Genomic DNA, 20,610 nt, shown 5'->3' on the forward strand with positions numbered 1-20,610 from the left:
CAACAACCTAACAGGTCTATAAACTCTGTGAACTTTATCCAATAACCTAACAGGTCTATAACTCTGTGAACTTTATCCAACAACCTAACAGGTCTATAACTCTGTGAACTTTATCCAACAACCTAACAGGTCTATAACTCTGAACTTTATCCAACAACCTAACAGGTCTATAACTCTGTGAACTTTAACCAACAACCTAACAGGTCTATAACTCTGTGAACTTTAACAACAACCTAACAGGTCTATAACTCTGTGAACTTTATCCAACAACCTAACAGGTCTATAACTCTGTGAACTTTATCCAACAACCTAACAGGTCTATAACTCTGAACTTTATCCAACAACCTAACAGGTCTATAACTCTGTGAACTTTATCCAACAACCTAACAGGTCTATAACTCTGTGAACTTTATCCAACAACCTAACAGGTCTATAACTCTGTGAACTTTATCCAACAACCTAACAGGCCTATAACTCTGTGAACTTTAACCAACAACCTAACAGGCCTATAACTCTGTGAACTTTATCCAACAACCTAACAGGTCTATAACTCTGTGAACTTTATCCATCAACCTAACAGGCCTATAACTCTGTGAACTTTATCCAACAACCTAACAGGTCTATAACTCTGAACTTTATCCAACAACCTAACAGGTCTATAACTCTGTGAACTTTATCCAACAACCTAACAGGTCTATAACTCTGAACTTTATCCAACAACCTAACAGGTCTATAACTCTGTGAACTTTATCCAACAACCTAACAGGTCTTTAACTCTGTGAACTTTATCCAACAACCTAACAGGTCTATAACTCTGTGAACTTTATCCAACAACCTAACAGGTCTATAACTCTGTGAACTTTATCCAACAACCTAACAGGCCTATAACTCTGTGAACTTTAACCAACAACCTAACAGGCCTATAACTCTGTGAACTTTAACCAACAACCTAACAGGTCTATAACTCTGTGAACTTTATCCAACAACCTAACAGGTCTATAACTCTGTGAACTTTAACCAACAACCTAACAGGCCTATAACTCTGTGAACTTTATCCAACAACCTAACAGGCCTATAACTCTGTGAACTTTATCCAACAACTTAACAGGTCTATAACTCTGTGAACTTTATCCAACAACCTAACAGGTCTATAACTCTGTGAACTTTATCCAACAACCTAACAGGTCTATAACTCTGTGAACTTTATCCAACAACCTAACAGGTCTATAACCTTGAACTTTAACCAACAAACTATTTTGACAAACCATTTTGATATCTTGCAAGAATGTTAGAACCAATGCATAATGTACATATGAATGCTGAACAAGCTATTCTCCACCAAAGTTGTTATTGTCAGCAGTGCAGAAGTGAGTCCTACTTTTGACCAGGGAAGAGGAACAGAAATTGAGGGAAGGGCTCTGTCTGGCAAAGTTGTCTTTTCATGGTTGAGTTGTTATATAATAGCTGTTTCTATATAATGAGAGATCAGAACAGAACTCACACACAGAACCAGACCAGATCCTCAGAGACCAGAGCATTAGAGACAAGAACATCAGAGACCATCTCAGACAATACAATCTTCAGCATTTCAACCATCTCTGAACCATGAAGACCCTGACTGCTCTACTCCTCCTGGGACTGCTCTGCTCCCTCCATACGACTTCTGCAGGTGTGTGTGTGTGTGTGTGTGTGTGTGTGTGTGTGTGTGTGTGTGTGTGTGTGTGTGTGTGTGTGTGTTTGTGTGTGTGTGTGTGTGTGTGTGTGTGTGTGTGTGTGTGTGTGTGTGTGTGTGTGTGTGTGTGTGTGTGTGTGTGTGTGTGTGTGTGTGTGTGTGTGTGTATATATATCTTGATTTTCTTGTCTTCACCAATTCGTTTTTATTTGTTTTCTGAGGTCAAGTGGCAGATTCATGATCTATCATCTGGGACTGGCAGAGACTGCTGTTTAAAGTCCTACACCACCAGGATGCCTGTCTCTCTCTGGTGGTTTCTGCTGTTTAAAGTCCTACACCACCAGGATGCCTCTCTCTGGTGGACTCTGCTGTTTAAAGTCCTACACCACCAGGATGCCTGTCTCTCTCTGGTGGTTTCTGCTGTTTAAAGTCCTACACCACCAGGATGCCTCTCTCTGGTGGACTCTGCTGTTTAAAGTCCTACACCACCGGGATGCCTGTCTATCTCTGGTGGACTCTGCTGTTTAAAGTCCTACACCACCAGGATGCCTCTCTCTGGTGGACTCTGCTGTTTAAAGTCCTACACCACCAGGATGCCTGTCTCTCTCTGGTGGTTTCTGCTGTTTAAAGTCCTACACCACCAGGATGCCTGTCTCTCTCTGGTGGTTTCTGCTGTTTAAAGTCCTACACCACCAGGATGTCTGTTTCTCTCTGGTGGTTTCTGCTGTTTAAAGCCCTACACCACCAGGATGCCTCTCTCTCTCTCTGGTGGTTTCTGCTGTTTAAAGTCCTACACCACCAGGATGCCTGTCTCTCTCTGGTGGTTTCTGCTGTTTAAAGTCCTACACCACCAGGATGCTTGTCTCTCTCTGGTGGTTTCTGCTGTTTAAAGTCCTACACCACCAGGATGCCTGTCTCTCTCTGGTGGACTCTGCTGTTTAAAGTCCAACACCACCAGGATGCCTCTCTCTGGTGGTTTCTGCTGTTTAAAGTCCTACACCACCAGGATGTCTGTTTCTCTCTGGTGGTTTCTACTGTTTAAAGTCCTACACCACCAGGAAGCCTCTCTCTCTGGTGGTTTCTGCTGTTTAAAGTCCTACACCACCAGGATGTCTGTCTCTGGTGGTTTCTGCTGTTTAAAGTCCTACACCACCAGGAAGCCTCTCTCTCTGGTGGTTTCTGCTGTTTAAAGTCCTACACCACCAGGAAGCCTGTCTCTCTGGTGGTTTCTGCTGTTTAAAGTCCTACACCACCAGGAAGCCTCTCTCTCTGGTGGTTTCTGTCACAACGACCCCCAGCAGCTGCCCTCGTAAAGCTCTGCTGTAAGTAGCATACAATGTACATGGACTATATACTCAAAACAATAAGATGGGCTGCTTTCTGAATTGACCGAGTGACACCAAAACATCACATTCATCAGTAATAATGTCCTCAATCAGCTTTCTGAATTGACCTGGAGACACCAAAACATCACATGTAAAGAACCCTTTGAAGATTGTCCCACAAATAAAGTGTAGGAAAACTAAAAGCTGATTCACCAAACTCCGTTGAGACCAAAGGAATTTCCAGAGTTACCCATCCCTGAGACTGGGTGTGGTGACTCATGTCTAAATGTAGTAATGATATTAAGTACAGTGGCCATTTTTGTATGAGGGCTTTTTGAATGAAAACACAGCAATGTATCAACCTACGTGATATCAAATACGGCCAATCAACTTTACAGTAGAGAATGTAGCGATGAGTACTAAAACTATCACCCGTAATAATCCGCAGTGCACTATGATAAACTAGACTGTATTTCAGATAGAGCCTGGTCAACGTTGGGGTCAATAGCAGACACGACAGTATCAACGGCATACAAGTGTAGGTTACAGTTTGTTTGTAAGACAAGTCGATATTGTCAATACAAACAGTCAACAGTACAGGACCCAGAATCGACCCCTGCGGGACATCTTTCTTAATATCCAGGAAACCTGATTTAACATCATCTGTAGATACACATTGAGCTCTATCTGTCAAGTAATTGTTTAAACCAGTTACATGCAGCCTGGTCTAGGCCAACTGAGGAAATTAGCAGTGAGTGATCAACAGTATAAAATATTCTACTAATCTATACTAGCCTGCTTATATTGATGAATCGTTACATGAAATTAAATTAACCAAAATGTGAAATCTTACACGAACCAATGTTATTTTATTAACTGAACTCTGAAATAAAACTCATTTTGAGGATCTTTCTATTCTATGCAGAGTTATTGTAGTAAGTAACATAGCCTACATTTTGTTGATTCAAGTATTATGCTGTTAAAGGGGCAGTACGGTGAAAAACGTGAATGTCCTATTTATTTTAAAATGATATTACCACTCTATGAACATTACGATAATGCCTTTTTAGTGTAATCTTTTTGGAGAGAAAAATAAAATCGCCTGGAATTTCATTCTGTTCATGCGGGATGGAGTTATTGGCCCACAGCGTGACATCACAGTCTGATTATTATGACCAATGACCAGTCATCTTTTATTTACATATGTATCCTCCTAACTTGAAGGGGTCAGCATGGTAGGTTCTAGACTAGAGTCTAGAGGATCCTATTCTCAAATCAAAATCAAATCAAATGTATTTATATAGCCCTTCGTACATCAGCTGATATCTCAAAGTGCGGTAGAGAAACCCAGCCTAAACCCCCAAACAGCAAGCAATGCATGTGAAAGAAGCACGGTGGCTAGGAAAAACTCCCTAGGAAAAACTCCCTAGAAAGGCCAAAACCCTAGGAAGAAACCTAGAGAGGAACCAGGCTATGAGGGGTGGCCAGTCCTCTTCTGGCTGTGCTGGGTGGATATTATAACAGAACATGGTCAAGATGTTAAAATGTTCATAAATGACCAGCATGGTCAAATAATAATAATCATAGTAGTTGTCGAGGGTGCAACAAGTCAGCAACTCAAGAGTGTCAGTTGGCTTTTTCATAGCCGATCTTTGAGAGTATCTCTACCGCTCCTGCTGTCTCTAGAGAGTTGAGAACAGCAGGTCGGGGACAGGTAGCACATCCGGTGAACAGGTCAGGGTTCCATAGCCGCAGGCAGAACAGTTGAAACTGGAGCAGCAGCATGGCCAGGTGGACTGGGGACAGCAAGGAGTCATCATGCCAGGTAGTCCTGAGGCATTGTCCTAGGGCTCAGGTCCTCCGAGAGAAAGAAAGAAAGAAAGAAAGAGAGAAAGAGAGAATTAGAGAGAGCATATTTAAATTCACACAGGACACCGGATAAGACAAGAGAAATACTCCAGATGTAACAGACTGACCCTAGCCCCCCGACACATAAACTAGCATAAATACTGGAGGCTGAGACAGGAGGGATCAGAAGACACTGTGGCCCCATCCGATGATACCCCCGGATAGGGCCAAACAGGCAGGATATAACCCCACCCACTTTGCCAAAGCACAGCCCCCACACCACTAGAGGGATGTCTCCAACCACCAACTTACCGTCCTAAGACAAGGCCGAGTATAGCCCACAAAGATCTCCGCCACGGCACAACCCAAGGGGGGGGGGGGGGCAACCCAGACAGGAAGACCACGTCAGTGACTCAACCCACTCAAGTGACGCACCCCTTCCCATGGACGGCATGGAAGAACACCAGTAAGCCAGTGACTCAGCCCCTGTAATAGGGTTAGAGGCAGAGAATCTCCAGTATATTAACATATGTATCCTCCTAACTTGAAGGGGTAAGCATGGTAGGCTCTAGACTAGAGTCTAGAGGATCCTATTCTCCAGTATATTAACATATGTATCCTCCTAACTTGAAGGGGTCAGCATGGTAGGCTCTAGACTAGAGTCTAGAGGATCCTATTCTCCAGTATGTTAACATATGTATCCTCCTAACTTGAAGGGGTCAGCATGGTAGGCTCTAGACTAGAGTCTAGAGGATCCTATTCTCCAGTATATTAACATATGTATCCTCCTAACTTGAAGGGGTCAGCATGGTAGGCTCTAGACTAGAGTCTAGAGGATCCTATTCTCCAGTATATTAACATATGTATCCTCCTAACTTGAAGGGGTCAGCATGGTAGGCTCTAGACTAGAGTCTAGAGGATCCTATTCTACAGTATATTAACATATGTATCAGCAGAGCCACACAATCAGATTGTTGCATTTCAACGGCAAAAGAAACCTCAGGAAAATAAATGATAAATAAAAAATACATGAAATAAACACACAATGATATATTAGACAAAGCTTTTTAAATATTTCATTAAAAAGACTGCATGGGGGCTTTATTGAAGACCTTTGGATGGGAAGGCTTCTGAAAACAGTTTAACCATAGGCCTATTGACTGATAGATAGAAATACCCAGAGCCTTACAGTGATTTCGGAAAGTATTCAGACCCCTTGACTTTTTCCACATTTTGTTACGTTACAGCCATATTGTAAAACTTTTTTTTTTTTAAATGTCCCTCATCAATCTACACACAATACCCCATAATGACAAAGCAAAAACAGGTTTAGAATTTTTTTTCTCATTTATAAAAAAAGAAAAACTGAAATATCACATTTACATAAGTATTCAGACCCTTTAGTCAGTACTTTGTTGAAGAACCTTTTGCTGCGATTACAGCGTTGAGTTTTCTTGGGTATGACGCTACAACCTTCTCCCCCGATTGCTCAGTTTAGCCGGGCAGCCAGCTCTAAGAAGAGTCTTGGTGGTTCCAAACTTCTTCTATTTAAGAATGATGGAGGCCACTGTGTTCTTGGGGGTCTACAATGCTGCAGAAATGTTTTGGTAGCCTTCCCCAGATCTGTGCCTCAACACCATCCTGTCTCGGAGTTCTATGGACAATTCCTTTGACCTCATGGCTTGGTTTTTGCTCTGACATGCACTGTCAACTGTGGGACCTTATATAGACAGCTGTGTCTTTCCAAATCATGTCCAATCAATTGAATTTACCACAGGTGGACTCCAATCAAGTTGTAGAAACATCAAGGATGATCAATGGAAACAGGATGCACCTGAGCTCAATTTCAAGTCTCATAGCAAAGGGTCTGAATACTTATGTAAATAAGGTATTTCTGTTTTTTGATACATTTGCAAAGATTTTTTTTTTTACGGTTTTTAATTTGTCATGGGGTATTGTGTGTAGTAGATTGCTGAGATGTTTTGTTGTTGTCATTTAATCCATTTTATAATATGGCTGTAACGTAAAGAATTCTGGAAAAAGTAATGGGGTCTGAATACTTTCCGAAGGCACTGTATATCTCAATATATGGATTTGACTATAAGGACTCTAACCGTTATAATTATGTGGGGCTTATATGAACCTCGGGAAACGTAGCCTACGTGCTACTCATTGCTCGGTTGCCTCGGAGAGGTGCCACGTGCGTAAGGACGCAGGATAGCTGCACGCACTGCGCATGGCACTTTCTCGTTCATCAGCTGTGCCACCGCGTCATATCTTCCAACACAGTCCGAACTTCCTCGCATGCCTCTCCGGCAGCCCATCCACTATAGCTGCTCATATCCAATGAGCATTTTTCACCGGGCGCCACCGGAAACCTTCCCGCGGCTCATTGTGGAGAGCACAAGCAGAGCTGGGCGTCATCATGAATTAAAGAAAAGCCTGCATTTACAAATCTGATCACTAAACCCCGCTGCAAGGTAAAAACATTTATGAATACGATTATTGGAGTTTCGGTTATTGTCTTGTTTCATTCATCCACGATTTATTATCTGATTCTGGAGATCAGATCAGAAGAAAACTACACATGTTGATAGAAAACCGTTTTTTTGTCGATTCATCCTTTACTGTCATTGAATACAATATATTGACAATTATGGCTATTGGCATGACTATAATAATAACACGGTGTCATAAAAACGGTTTGCTGTACTCAACAACAGATTATTTGTTCCATTACATTACGACAATGTCACAATAACGGAGAGATATCCTGCAAATTTGTATGCAAAACACTTTGGTGGTCCAAATGGATATGAAACCTCAAAACACAGCAGAAGTCGCGATCGCCTTGTTTAAATATACACTACATATGTAGTAGGCTAAACATCTATATGATTCGGATCTTTTGTTTTTGTTTGAAGTCATTACTAGTCCCATATATGGGATGACTAGATCCCGTCCCGCCGTCCCGACCACCTAGTTTCGTATTCAGCAGCACAGAAACCCCGCCCCTGACCGAGCCCTGTCTATGTTGCAGGCAAGCCGATTCAAATCGGAGGTATACTTGTGCAGTCAGACCGTTGGACATGTGTGTGTCCCTGTCCAGATGGCTCCTAGGCCATTAATGGATTCATGTAATCCAGTTAAAGCAGTGGCACAAATGATTTTGAACTTGTTGTAACCTATTCATGACACAAGCACTGACTGCATAAAAAGTTCATACCAATCAATGGGTAATTTGTGACATACCAAAAAGCTGACCATCTTGTGTTTGCAGTGTGGTGTGGTTGGACCAGCAGCAGCGGAGCTGTTGCAGCGGAGCTGTTGCAGCGGAGATGGTTTTGGACCCGGGTGAGGACTGTATGGATCGGACAGACGTCGACGAGGTCGGAGGGGGCAGCAGCACCACAGACCTGATGGGTCCAGAACCAAGACCGGACCCTCGCAAAACCACCACCAACACCAGACTAGAAAACACCAGCCCAGAGCCTCCCAAAACCACCACCAACACCAGACTAGAAAACATCAGCCCAGAGCCTCTCAAAACCACCACCAACACCAGACTAGAGAACACCAGCCCAGAGCCTCCCAAAACCACCACCAACACCAGACTAGAAAACATCAGCCCAGAGCCTCTCAAAACCACCACCAACACCAGACTAGAGAACACCAGCCCAGAGCCTCCCAAAACCACCACCAACACCAGACTAGAAAACACCAGCCCAGAGCCTCTCAAAACCACCACCAACACCAGACTAGAAAACACCAGCCCAGAGCCTCCCAAAACCACCACCAACACCAGACTAGAAAACACCAACCCAGAGCCTCTCAAAACCACCACCAACACCAGACTAGAGAACACCAGCCCAGAGCCTCCCAAAACCACCACCAACACCAGACTAGAGAACACCAGCCCAGAGCCTCCCAAAACCACCACCAACACCAGACTAGAGAACACCAGCCCAGAGCCTCCCAAAACCACCACCAACACCAGACTAGAGAACACCAGCCCAGAGCCTCCCAAAACCACCACCAACACCAGACTAGAGAACACCAGCCCAGAGCCTCCCAAAACCACCACCAACACCAGACTAGAGAACACCAGCCCAGAGCCTCCCAAAACCACCACTAACACCAGACTAGAGAACACCAGCCCAGAGCCTCCCAAAACCACCACCAACACCAGACTAGAGAACACCAGCCCAGAGCCTCCCAAAACCACCACCAACACCACCACTAGATCAGAAGAGACCAGACCTGACACAACCAAAACCACCAAAAGAACAGAGGAACCAACAGCGGACCCTCCCACCACCACCAACACTAGGCTCCACGCCAGGACAAGCAGTGTCACCAAGAGGGAGCGGGTATCCAACTCCCACAATGGACCCCAGCCTCAACCTCAGTCATTGGTGGCAGATGTCAGCCTTACCCCCAGCCCTAGGGCCAGTGTTGGCTCCTCTACCAACTCCTCTCACTCAGTCTTGCCATACGATGGACCGGTTGTCTCTCTGCGGCGGGACGTCACCATGGCAACGGCCTCGTCTCGGAATAAGGTGGCGACCAGACCCACTCTCCGCCGTCCCCTCAGCCTGGACGTGACGCCCCTGCGCCTTCGTGGCTCAGAGCCTGCGCTGGACCGCAGGGTCCTACAGCCCCCCTGGCGCAGCGCTGGTGGTCCCTCCACTGCCCCCTCGCCCCCAGCACGCTCCCTCACCAGCCCCAGCCTGGGCCCCGGAGGCTGGATGCGCCGCAGCGAGAGCACCTGTACCGTCAACAACTCCTCAATGGGCCTCCGGGCCACCAGGGGGCATATGCGTCCAGCCACCTCCCTTCCCCACATTGCCCGGGGGTTTGGAGGGGCCTCCCCGCTGCCCTTGCCCTCCACACCGCGTGGCCCCTGTCTCCTTGTGGCCCTAAGACCCATTAACCTAGACCAGGAGAGGCAGGCCTTCTTCCAGTCTGACTATAAATACGACCCCCAGTTTGAGTACTCGACCCCGGAGCCCAGCACTGTGCTGGAGAAATACAGAGATGGATCTGACCTCTTCCTCGCACAGGTAGGCCTCTTTGTCTGGCAAAGATATTAGATGATAGGAAGATAACCCACTCTGGGGATTTCTGCATTTTTAGTTATTATGTTTGTTTTGTGGCAAATTAACTTGAAATGTCTTCCTCCTGACATATTGTATCTTAATAAACTCTCTCTCTCTGGATGATTCGCGCTCTCTCTCTCTCTCTGGGTGTTTCTGTCTCTGTCTCTCAATTTCAATTTAAGGGGCTTTATTGGCATGGGAAACATATGTTTACATTTCCAAAGCAAATGCCACAGTAAACTCTCTCTCTCTCTCTCTCCCTCCCTCTCTCACTCGCTCTCTCTGGGTGTTTCTCTCTCCCTCCCTCTCTCTCTGGGTGTTTCTCTCTCCCTCCCTCTCTCTCTGGGTGTTTCTCTCTCCCTCCCTCTCTCTCTGGGTGTTTCTCTCTCCCTCCCTCTCTCTCTGGGTGTTTCTCTCCCTCTCTCTCTCTCCCTCTCTCTCTCCCTCCCTCCCTCTCTCACTCGCTCTCTCTGGGTGTTTCTCTCTCCATCCCTCTCTCTCTGGGTGTTTCTCTCTCCCTCCCTCTCTCTCTGGGTGTTTCTCTCCCCTCCCTCCCTCCCTCCCTCCCTCCCTCCCTCCCTCCCTCCCTCCCTCCCTCCCTCCCTCCCTCCCTCTCTGGTTGTTTCTCTCCCCCTCTCTCTCTCTCTCTCTCTCTCTATCTCTCTCTCTCTCTCTCTCTCTACAGGCTGTTGGGATTATGGAGTGTATTCTGAGGAAGTTTGGTAACTATGAGAACTTTGAGGAAGTGACGGGAGGAAGTATTTTACCAAAGAGTCGAGTCTGGGCTGCTGCACGCAAGTACCTGCAGAAGGAGAACTGTGTAGGAGAGGTGAGTGAGGTTTCACATGTTACGTGTGGTGTATTTGAGGGTTGGTGTGTTGCAGGTAGTGTATTTGAGGATTGGTGTGTTGCAGGTAGTGTATTTGAGGGTTGGTGTGTTGCGGGTAGTGTATTTGAGGGTTGGTGTGTTGCGGGTAGTGTATTTGAGGGTTGGTGTGTTACGGGTAGTGTTTTGAGGGTTGGTGTGTTACGGGTAATGTATTTGAGGGTTGGTGTGTTACGGGTAGTGTATTTGAGGATTGGTGTGTTACGGGTAGTGTCTTTGAGGGTTGGTGTGTTACGGGTAGTGTTTTGAGGGTTGGTGTGTTACGAGGGTTGGTGTGTTACGGGTAGTGTATTTGAGGGTTGGTGTGTTACGGGTAGTGTATTTGAGGGTTGGTGTGTTACGGGTAGTGTATTTGAGGGTTGGTGTGTTACGGGTAGTGTATTTGAGGGTTGGTGTGTTGCGGGTAGTGTATTTGGAGGATTGGTGTGTTACGGGTAGTGTATTTGAGGGTTGGTGTGTTACGGGTAGTGTTTTGAGGGTTGGTGTGTTACGAGGGTTGGTGTGTTACGGGTAGTGTGTTTGAGGGTTGGTGTGTTGCGGGTAGTGTATTTGAGGATTGGTGTGTTACGGGTAGTGTATTTGAAGGTTGGTGTGTTGCGGGTAGTGTATTTGAGGGTTGGTGTGTTACGGGTAGTGTGTTTGAGGGTTGGTGTGTTACGGGTAGTGTATTTGAGGGTTGGTGTGTTACGGGTAGTGTGTTTGAGGGTTGGTGTGTTGCGGGTAGTGTATTTGAGGGTTGGTGTGTTACGGGTAGTGTGTTTGAGGGTTGGTGTGTTACGGGTAGTGTGTTTGAGGGTTGGTGTGTTGCGGGTAGTGTATTTGAGGGTTGGTGTGTTGCGGGTAGTGTGGTGTATTTGAGGGTTGGTGTGTTACACTAGTGTGTTTGAGGGTTGGTGTGTTGCGGTAGTGCGTTTGAGGGTTGGTGTGTTATATGTAGTGTAGTGGAGGACGGCTAATAATAATGGTTGGATTGATGATGATGATGAAGGTAATGATGATAACTTTGTCTAGGTGGTGGTGATCTGTGTGATGATGAAGAGTATGGTGTTAACTTTGTCTAGGTGGTGGTGATCTGTGTGATGATGATGAAGAGTATGGTGTTAACTTTGTCTAGGTGGTGGTGGTCTGTGTGATGATGATGAAGAGTATGGTGTTAACTTTGTCTAGGTGGTGGTGATCTGTGTGATGATGAAGAGTATGGTGTTAACTTTGTCTAGGTGGTGGTGATCTGTGTGATGATGATGAAGAGTATGGTGTTGACGGTCTGTGTGATGATGATGAAGAGTATGGTGTTGACTTTGTCTAGGTGGTGGTGTGTCTTTCTGAGGAGCTGCTGTCCCAGGGGGTGATGATGATGATGAAGAGTATGGTGTTAACTTTGTCTAGGTGGTGGTGTGTCTGTCTGAGGAGCTGCTGTCCCAGGCGGTGATGATGATGATGAAGAGTATGGTGTTAACTTTGTCTAGGCGGTGGTGGTCTGTGTGATGATGATGAAGAGTATGGTGTTAACTTTGTCTAGGTGGTGGTGGTCTGTGTGATGATGATGAAGAGTATGGTGTTGACTTTGTCTAGGTGGTGGTGGTCTGTGTGATGATGATGAAGAGTATGGTGTTAACTTTGTCTAGGTGGTGGTGTGTCTGTCTGAGGAGCTGCTGTCCCAGGCGGTGATGATGATGATGATGATGATGAAGAGTATGGTGTTGACTTTGTCTAGGTGGTGGTGTGTCTGTCTGAGGAGCTGCTGTCCCAGGCGGTGATGATGATGATGATGATGATGAAGAGTATGGTGTTAACTTTGTCTAGGTGGTGGTGTGTCTGTCTGAGGAGCTGCTGTCCCAGGCGGTGATGATGATGATGATGATGAAGAGTATGGTGTTAACTTTGTCTAGGTGGTGGTGTGTCTGTCTGAGGAGCTGCTGTCCCAGGCGGTGATGATGGTGGAGAGTTGTCGTCCCACTCTGACTATCAACCTGTCTGGAGCACGACAACACTGGCTGGAGGGCATGCTCAGGCATGAGATAGGTACAGTACGCTGACTGCACCATACAGCATCTTTTTACTGTGTGGGGGATGGGTGATGTGGGATGGGGGTATGGGATGTGGAGTGGGGGGTATGGGATGTGGGGTGGGGGGTATGGGATGTGGGGTGGGGGGTGTGGGATGGGGGATGTGGGGTGTGTATGTGGGATGGGGGATGTGGGATGTGGGGTGGGGATGTGGGATGTGGGGTGGGGATGTGGGATGTGGGGATTTGTGATGTGGGATGTGGGGATATGTGATGTGGGGTGGGGATGTGGGATGTGGGGATTTGTGATGTGGGATGTGGGGATATGTGATGTGGGGTGGGGATGTGGGATGTGGGTATGATCCACACAGCATCATAAATTAGTTCTGAGTTATAATTTGCGTGTCCTACCAGGTACACAGTGCCTCAATACATCCCCATGTTATTCCATCTCTGTCCCTCCCAGGAACCCACTACCTTCGAGGTGTGAACAACAACCTCCAGCCTTGGTCCACTTCCGCAGGCAGGAAGCAGTATGGCCTCAAACCGGCCAATCCCACGGAAGAAGGCCTGGCCAGCCTGCACAGTGTGTTGCTACGGAAACAGCCCTACCTGTGGCGTGCCGCTCTGCTCTACTATACGGTGTATCACGCCACCAGGATGAGCTTCAGCCAGCTCTTCAGCCACATCGCTCAGTTCGTCCAGGATCCTGCGGTGCGCTGGGAGTACTGCCTCAGAGCCAAGAGGGGACAGACGGACACCTCGCAGCCTGGTGAGAGTGTGTGTGTGTGTGTGTCGTGTGTCGTGTGTGTGTGTGTGTGTCGTGTGTGAATACACTAACCATTGCACATGTACCAGTAGTAGATCTATGCACCCAAAAAAATCGGACTTATTTTTTTTTTTTTAATGTAAGGATTGGTGGTCTCTGTGTTGACTTGATTGTTTGTGTGGTTGTGAATCAGGCTGTTTCAGTAAAGATCAGGTGTACCTGGACGGAATCCTCAGGATTCTACGACATCGGAGGAACATCGACTTCAAAATGCTGACCTCGCTAGGCAAGGTCAGTCATCATCCTCCCGTACAGGATCAGTTCAGTTTATTTCCCCCCACGGTGATGACATATAGTTTGGTTGTTTCATGTTTCCTTTTTGCAGCAAAAAAGCTGAATTGTAGTTTCTACATACCTCATAAGTAGAGCACAGACAGGGCTGTTGTAATATCAGATCGGGTTGAAAGAGGTTGAGTCTGAATTTTCCACCGATGTGATGATGACGTTAACCTATCCTTCTACTGGCCCTCCAGGTGTCGTTTGAGGACGTGGAAAGGCTACGGCACATCGCCGTCCTCCGCCGGACCAGAATCCCTCACTTCATGCAGGACCAGGAGAAATACCTTCAGCATCTGGACCACATTGTCACGGTCAACGAACTGAGCGACGCTCAGCTTAGAGAACTCCTTCCCTGACCGACCGACCGACCGACCGACCTTCAGCTGAGCGCGGTAGATCACCTGCTGGGCGTCAACAAAGTTGGCGATTCAACATGTAGAATGGTCAGGAAATGAATAGAAAATGGCGGATGATGTTCGGTGGTCAGAGGCGTTAAGAATGGTCACCTGCTGCTAATTACCTCTGGTCAGCGTGGTCTGTTTTCCCCTTGACTGACTGACTCCCTCTGGTCTAGACTGGCCATACCATCCTTGACTGACTCCCTCTGGTCTAGACTGGCCATACCATCCTTGACTGACTGACTTCCTCTGGTCTAGACTGGCCATACCATCCTTGACTGACCCCCTCTGGTCTAGACTGGCCATACCATCCTTGACTGACTGACTCCCTCTGGTCTAGACTGGCCATACCATCCTTGACTGACTGACTCCCTCTGGTCTAGACTGGCCATCCCATCCTTGACTGACTGACTCTCTCTGGTCTAGACTGGCCATCCCATCCTTGACTGACTGACTCCCTCTGGTCTAGACTGGCCATACCATCCTTGACTGACTGACTCCCTCTGGTCTAGACTGGCCATCCCATCCTTGACTGACTCCCTCTGGTCTAGACTGGCCATACCATCCTTGACTGACTGACTCCCTCTGGTCTAGACTGGCCATACCATCCTTGACTGACTGGCTCCCTCTGGTCTAGACTGGCCATCCCATCATTGACTGACTGACTCCCTCTGGTCTAGACTGGCCATACCATCCTTGACTGACTGACTCCCTCTGGTCTAGACTGGCCATCCCATCCTTGACTGACTCCCTCTGATCTAGACTGGCCATCCCATCCTTGACTGACTGGCTCCCTCTGGTCTAGACTGGCCATACCATCCTTGACTGACTGACTCTCTCTGGTCTAGACTGGCCATCCCATCCTTGACTGACTGACTCCCTCTGGTCTAGACTGGCCATACCATCCTTGACTGACTCCCTCTGCTCTAGACTGGCCCTACCATCCTTGACTGACTGACTCCCTCTGGTCTAGACTGGCCCTACCATCCTTGTCTGACTCCCTCTGGTCTAGACTGGCCATCCCATCCGTGTCTGACTCCCTCTGGTCTAGACTGGCCATCCCATCCGTGACTGACTCCCTCTGGTCTAGACTGGCCATCCCATCCGTGACTGACTCCCTCTGGTCTAGACTGGCCCTACCATCCGTGACTGACTCCCTCTGGTCTAGACTGGCCCTAATCCTCCCAAGTGTCATTCATCACTCTGCTGTTGGAAAGCCCTGGAAATGAAGGCTAGTGTCCGACAGACAGAGTGTGTGGAACGAACAGATCAACACTCAGATCATATCTACTACGCTTGGATCATATTCACTATGGCTGAGTCCTAAACGGCACCCTATTCTCTGTATAGAGCCCTATGGACCCAGGTCAAAAGTAGTGCACTACCCTATGGACCCTGGTCAAAAGTAGTGTACTACCCTATGGACCCTGGTCAAAAGTTGTGCACTACCCTATGGACCCAGGTCAAAAGTCGTGCACTATAAAGGGAACAGGCTGCCATGTGGGATGCATCCTATATCATGGTCATACAGTCCAACAAGTCAGTGGATTGTTGTGATGACAGCAGTCCTGCAGGGAAACAGAACGGTTCTTCTGATACTTGGTTGATGTCTACCTTGGGTTCATATTCAAACCCCTGGATGATGTCTACCTTGGGTTCATATTCAAACCCCTGGATGATGTCTACCTTGGGTTCATATTCAAACCCCTGGATGATGTCTACCTTGGGTTCATATTCAACCCCCTGGATGATGTCTACCTTGGGTTCATATTCATACCCCTGGATGATGTCTACCTTGGGTTCATATTCAAACCCCTGGATGATGTCTACCTTGGGTTCAAATTCAAACCCCTGGATGATGTCTACCTTGGGTTCATATTCAACCCCCTGGATGATGTCTACCTTGGGTTCAAATTCAAACCCCTGGATGATGTCTACCTTGGGTTCATATTCAAACCCCTGGATGATGTCTACCTTGGGTTCATATCCAACCCCCTGGATGATGTCTACCTTGGGTTCATATTCAACCCCCTGGATGATGTCTACCTTGGGTTCAAATTCAAACCCCTGGATGATGTCTACCTTGGGTTCATATTCAAACCCCTGGATGATGTCTCCCTTGGGTTCAAATTCAAACCCCTGGATGATGTCTCCCTTGGGTTCATATTCAAACCCCTGGATGATGTCTACCTTGGGTTCAAATTCAAACCCCTGGATGATGTCTACCTTGGGTTCATATTCAAACCCCTGGATGATGTCTACCTTGGGTTCAAATTCAAACCCCTGGATGATGTCTACCTTGGGTTCATATTCAACCCCCTGGATGATGTCTACCTTGGGTTCAAATTCAAACCCCTGGATGATGTCTACCTTGGGTTCATATTCAAACCCCTGGATGATGTCTCCCTTGGGTTCATATTCAAACCCCTGGATGATGTCTACCTTAGGTTCATATTCAACCCCCTGGATGATGTCTACCTTGGGTTCATATTCAACCCCCTGAATGATGTCTACCTTGGGTTCATATTCAAACCCCTGGATGATGTCTACCTTGGGTTCATATTCAAACCCCTGGATGATGTCTACCTTGGGTTCATATTCAACCCCCTGGACGATGTCTCCCTTGGGTTCATATTCAACCCCCTGGATGATATCTACCTTGGGTTCATATTCAAACCCCTGGATGATGTATACCTTGGGTTCATATTCAAACCCCTGGATGATGTCTACCTTGGGTTCAAATTCAAACCCCTGGATGATGTCTCCCTTGGGTTCATATTCAAACCCCTGGATGATGTCTACCTTGGGTTCATATTAAAACCCCTGGGTGATGTCTACCTTGGGTTCATATTCAAACCCCTGGATGATGTCTACCTTGGGTTCATATTCAACCCCCTGGATGATGTCTACCTTGGGTTCATATTCAACCCCCTGGATGATATGTCCGTCTGTATGGACCATATACTGTACGTCACATAACTACATTTCCAGTGAACGTCACATATATCCAATGCATGTCTTTGAGGCATTTTCATTAGGTTACTGCTGCTGCAGTTCCCATCCCCTTGCCTTTACTCACATTCAAGTTACCTTAATATTGGAACCCAGGGGCCCGCAGTGATTTTATTTGGTCCCCCCAATTTTTTTTTAACATATTGTTGGACATAATATACTGTAAAAACACCAGCAAATCAGCTGCAAGTGATTATAATTTTGGAAATCTGTTCCAAAGTATTCCCACACATAACAGAGATATATGTGATCGTATACAAATGTAAGGTTTGAAATGATTTGTTTTAGTCAAATATATCTGTTGTGGCTTCTTGTGGTCAATTTGCAGTCTATAAATCATTTCTAATTATGTTTCCAAACCTCAGAACATCTGCTGAAGAATCTAAAAATTGTCCTGCGGCTGAATCTAGTTGATGTTTACTGCTGTAACCACTAGCTAACCTGGCTACAAGGTTGAGCTCAATTCCATTTCAATTCAGGAATTCCAATTCTCTTCAATAAGTAACATTTGGAATTTGGTTTACTTTCTCTATTGACTGGAATTGAAATGGAGCCCAAGCCTGTCTGGCTGTATTATATAAATACCCACTGGGCAAAAACATTATTCCATCATTTCAACCAGAAAAATGATCTGTGATGAAATTGAATCAATGTGGAAAACTGATTGGATTAGAAAGATATCGACGTATGGGAATTTAGTCTATTTTACACCCATCTTTTAACCTAAATCCAATGACATCGTGACATTTTTAGTTAATTTCACATTGGATTCATGTTAGTTGACAACTCAACCAAATGTCAATCAAAACTAGACATTGAACTGACGTCTGTGCCCAGCGGGTACATTCTCCTCACGTACATAGCCTACATTTTACCACTGTACATAGCCTACATTATACCACTGTACATAGCCTACATTATACCACTGCAGCCCATGTCTGTAAGACTGTGCTTCTGCTTCTTATACCTCTGTAAACAACCACAGGGCCATGTAATGGATTTGTAAGTTATTTAATTTGTTTTTATTTTCAGGACAAAAACAATGAATGTCTATAGTATTAGTTTTGTATCTCCTTTTTGTGGAGCTGATTGTTTTAAGCCTTTAGCTTTGCTAAAAAGAACACCAAGGAGCCCTCAGTTCTACTCCAGAACCCAGGTAAAGAACACCAAGGAGCCCTCAGTTCTACTCCAGAACCCAGGTAAAGAACACCAAGGACCACTCAGTTCTACTCCAGAACCCAGGTAAAGAACACCAAGGAGCCCTCAGTTCTATAACAGAACACAGGAGAAGAACACCAAGGAGCCCTCAGTTCTATTCCAGAACACAGGAGAAGAACACCAAGGACCACTCAGTTCTATTCCAGAACACAGGAGAAGAACACCAAGGAGCCCTCAGTTCTATTCCAGAACACAGATAAAGAACACAAAGGAGCCCTCAGTTCTATTCCAGAACACAGGAGAAGAACACCAAGGAATTATTTTCAGAACCCAGGTAAAGAAGACTAAAACTATCGAGTGCCGATAGACATTCTGACTGGTCTGGATGTTAAAATAAATCTTCCCTGGGATTAGTTTTTACCACTATTTTACAACACATGTATCTTATTGTGTGGTTAAATCAGAGCCAGTTCTGATCGTTATTTTGTGTTGAGCGAGAGCTCCCTTGGTGGGCTTCAAGCTCCCTTGGTGGGCTTCAAGCTCCCTTGATACCAGCGCTACTGTATTAATGTAATGTGACTGAGCTGAAGGCCTGAGCTTCCCTTGCCTCCGCCTCACGTGGGATCTTTTGCCTTCTATGCCAGGTTCATGGACGGTATAGGCCGCGTTCACCTGCTCAGACGTTGCTTGCATCAACCAATGGTTGCGTGCCACGTCATTGACTGTGCCGTTGGGCACCAGACTGCTATAACATGTGGTTAGCTGATAGGTAAAACACCTATCCAGGCGTTGTAAGATCTGGAATGCGTCAGCAACGTCTGGGCAGAGGAACACACCCTTATAAAAGGACAGGCCACTGAGATACGCTACCATGCCAACCTTAATTCATATTGTCAGGCAGCCAAAACTGACTAATCACAGCAGCTTCCTCCTTTCCTGTTTGACATGGCACATGCGTGATTGGCTTTAGAGAAAGGTGGTGTTGTGGGCGTGCCTTAGATGGGTTTCGAATGAACTCACATGGGCTGCGTTCAGTAGGGCACTACGTTGTGGAATTGTGTCAGCTCTATTCATAGCATTTCTATCTGCAGTGTTCAGTGTATTACAACCTGCTGAACGCAGCCCTGCTGAAGTTAGACTTCTGTAGACTGCATTTTAATCATCACTCTTTTGTCATTTGTATTGCATGAATGTTGCACATTTTATGTTCTGGAGATAATCTGTAATTCACAGATTATTTATTAAAACACATTAAAACTGACGTTGTCTATAACTTTCTATCATTTACATTTTGGAATGTATTAGATACTGATCTGAGAATTGTTCATATTTGATTTTTTCCCACATTTTATTACGTTAGCCTTATTCTAAAATTGATTAAATAAAGAAAATCCTCAATCTACAGACAACCCATAATGACAAAGCAAAAACAGTGACATTCTCTCTAATTTATTAAAAATAAAAACAGAATTACCTCATTTACCTAAGTATTCAGACCCTTTGCAATGAGACTCAAAATTGAGCTCATGATCATCCTTGAGATGTATCTACAACTTGGAGTCCACCTGTGGTAAATTCAACTGATTGGACATGAAAGGCACACACCTGTCTATATAAAAAGGTCCCACAGTTGACAGCGCATGTCAGAGCAAAAACCAATCCATGAGGTTGAAGGAATTGTTTGTAGAGCTCCAAGACAGGATTGTGTCAAGGCACAGATCTGGGGAAAGGTACCAAAAAATGTCTGCAGCATTGAAGGTCCCCAAGAACACAGTGGCCTCCATCATTCTTAAATGGAAGAAGTTTGGAACCACCAAGACTCTTCCTAGAGATGGCCGCCCTGCCAAACTGAGCAATCAGGGGAGAAGGGCCTTGGTCAGGGAGGTGACCAAGAACCCGATGGTCACTCTGACAGAGCTCTAGATTTCATCTGTGGAGATGGTTGTCCTTCTGGGAGGTTCTCCCATCTCTGCAGCACTCCACCAATCAGGCATTTATGATAGAGTGGTCAGACTTCAGTAAAAGGCACACGACAGTGCGCTTGGAGTTTCCCAAAAGGCACCTAAAGACTCTCAGACCATGAGAAACAAGGTTCTCTG

General features: G+C 46.0%; 1 protein-coding gene across 2 annotated transcripts; it reads left to right on the forward strand.

Annotated features, from left to right (window-relative positions):
• Nucleotides 1-47: 47 nt before the first annotated feature.
• Nucleotides 48-19,770, forward strand: LOC115203594 (mucin-5AC). 2 transcript variants are annotated; one of them, XM_029768391.1, is made up of 7 exons: nucleotides 48-1,669; nucleotides 8,126-9,908; nucleotides 10,630-10,773; nucleotides 12,720-12,852; nucleotides 13,302-13,607; nucleotides 13,798-13,895; nucleotides 14,138-19,770. In XM_029768391.1, exons 2-7 carry the CDS (start codon nucleotides 8,184-8,186, stop codon nucleotides 14,297-14,299), a joined length of 2,568 nt encoding a protein of 855 aa, XP_029624251.1. In that variant the 5' UTR covers nucleotides 48-1,669; nucleotides 8,126-8,183; the 3' UTR covers nucleotides 14,300-19,770. The 2 variants fall into 2 exon arrangements, with proteins under 2 accessions (XP_029624251.1, XP_029624250.1); XM_029768390.1 differs by lacking the exon at nucleotides 48-1,669 and adding an exon at nucleotides 7,110-7,325.
• Nucleotides 19,771-20,610: the final 840 nt, after the last annotated feature.

Source organism: Salmo trutta, chromosome 12 (assembly GCF_901001165.1).
Source record: "Salmo trutta chromosome 12, fSalTru1.1, whole genome shotgun sequence".
NCBI lineage: Eukaryota > Metazoa > Chordata > Actinopteri > Salmoniformes > Salmonidae > Salmo > Salmo trutta.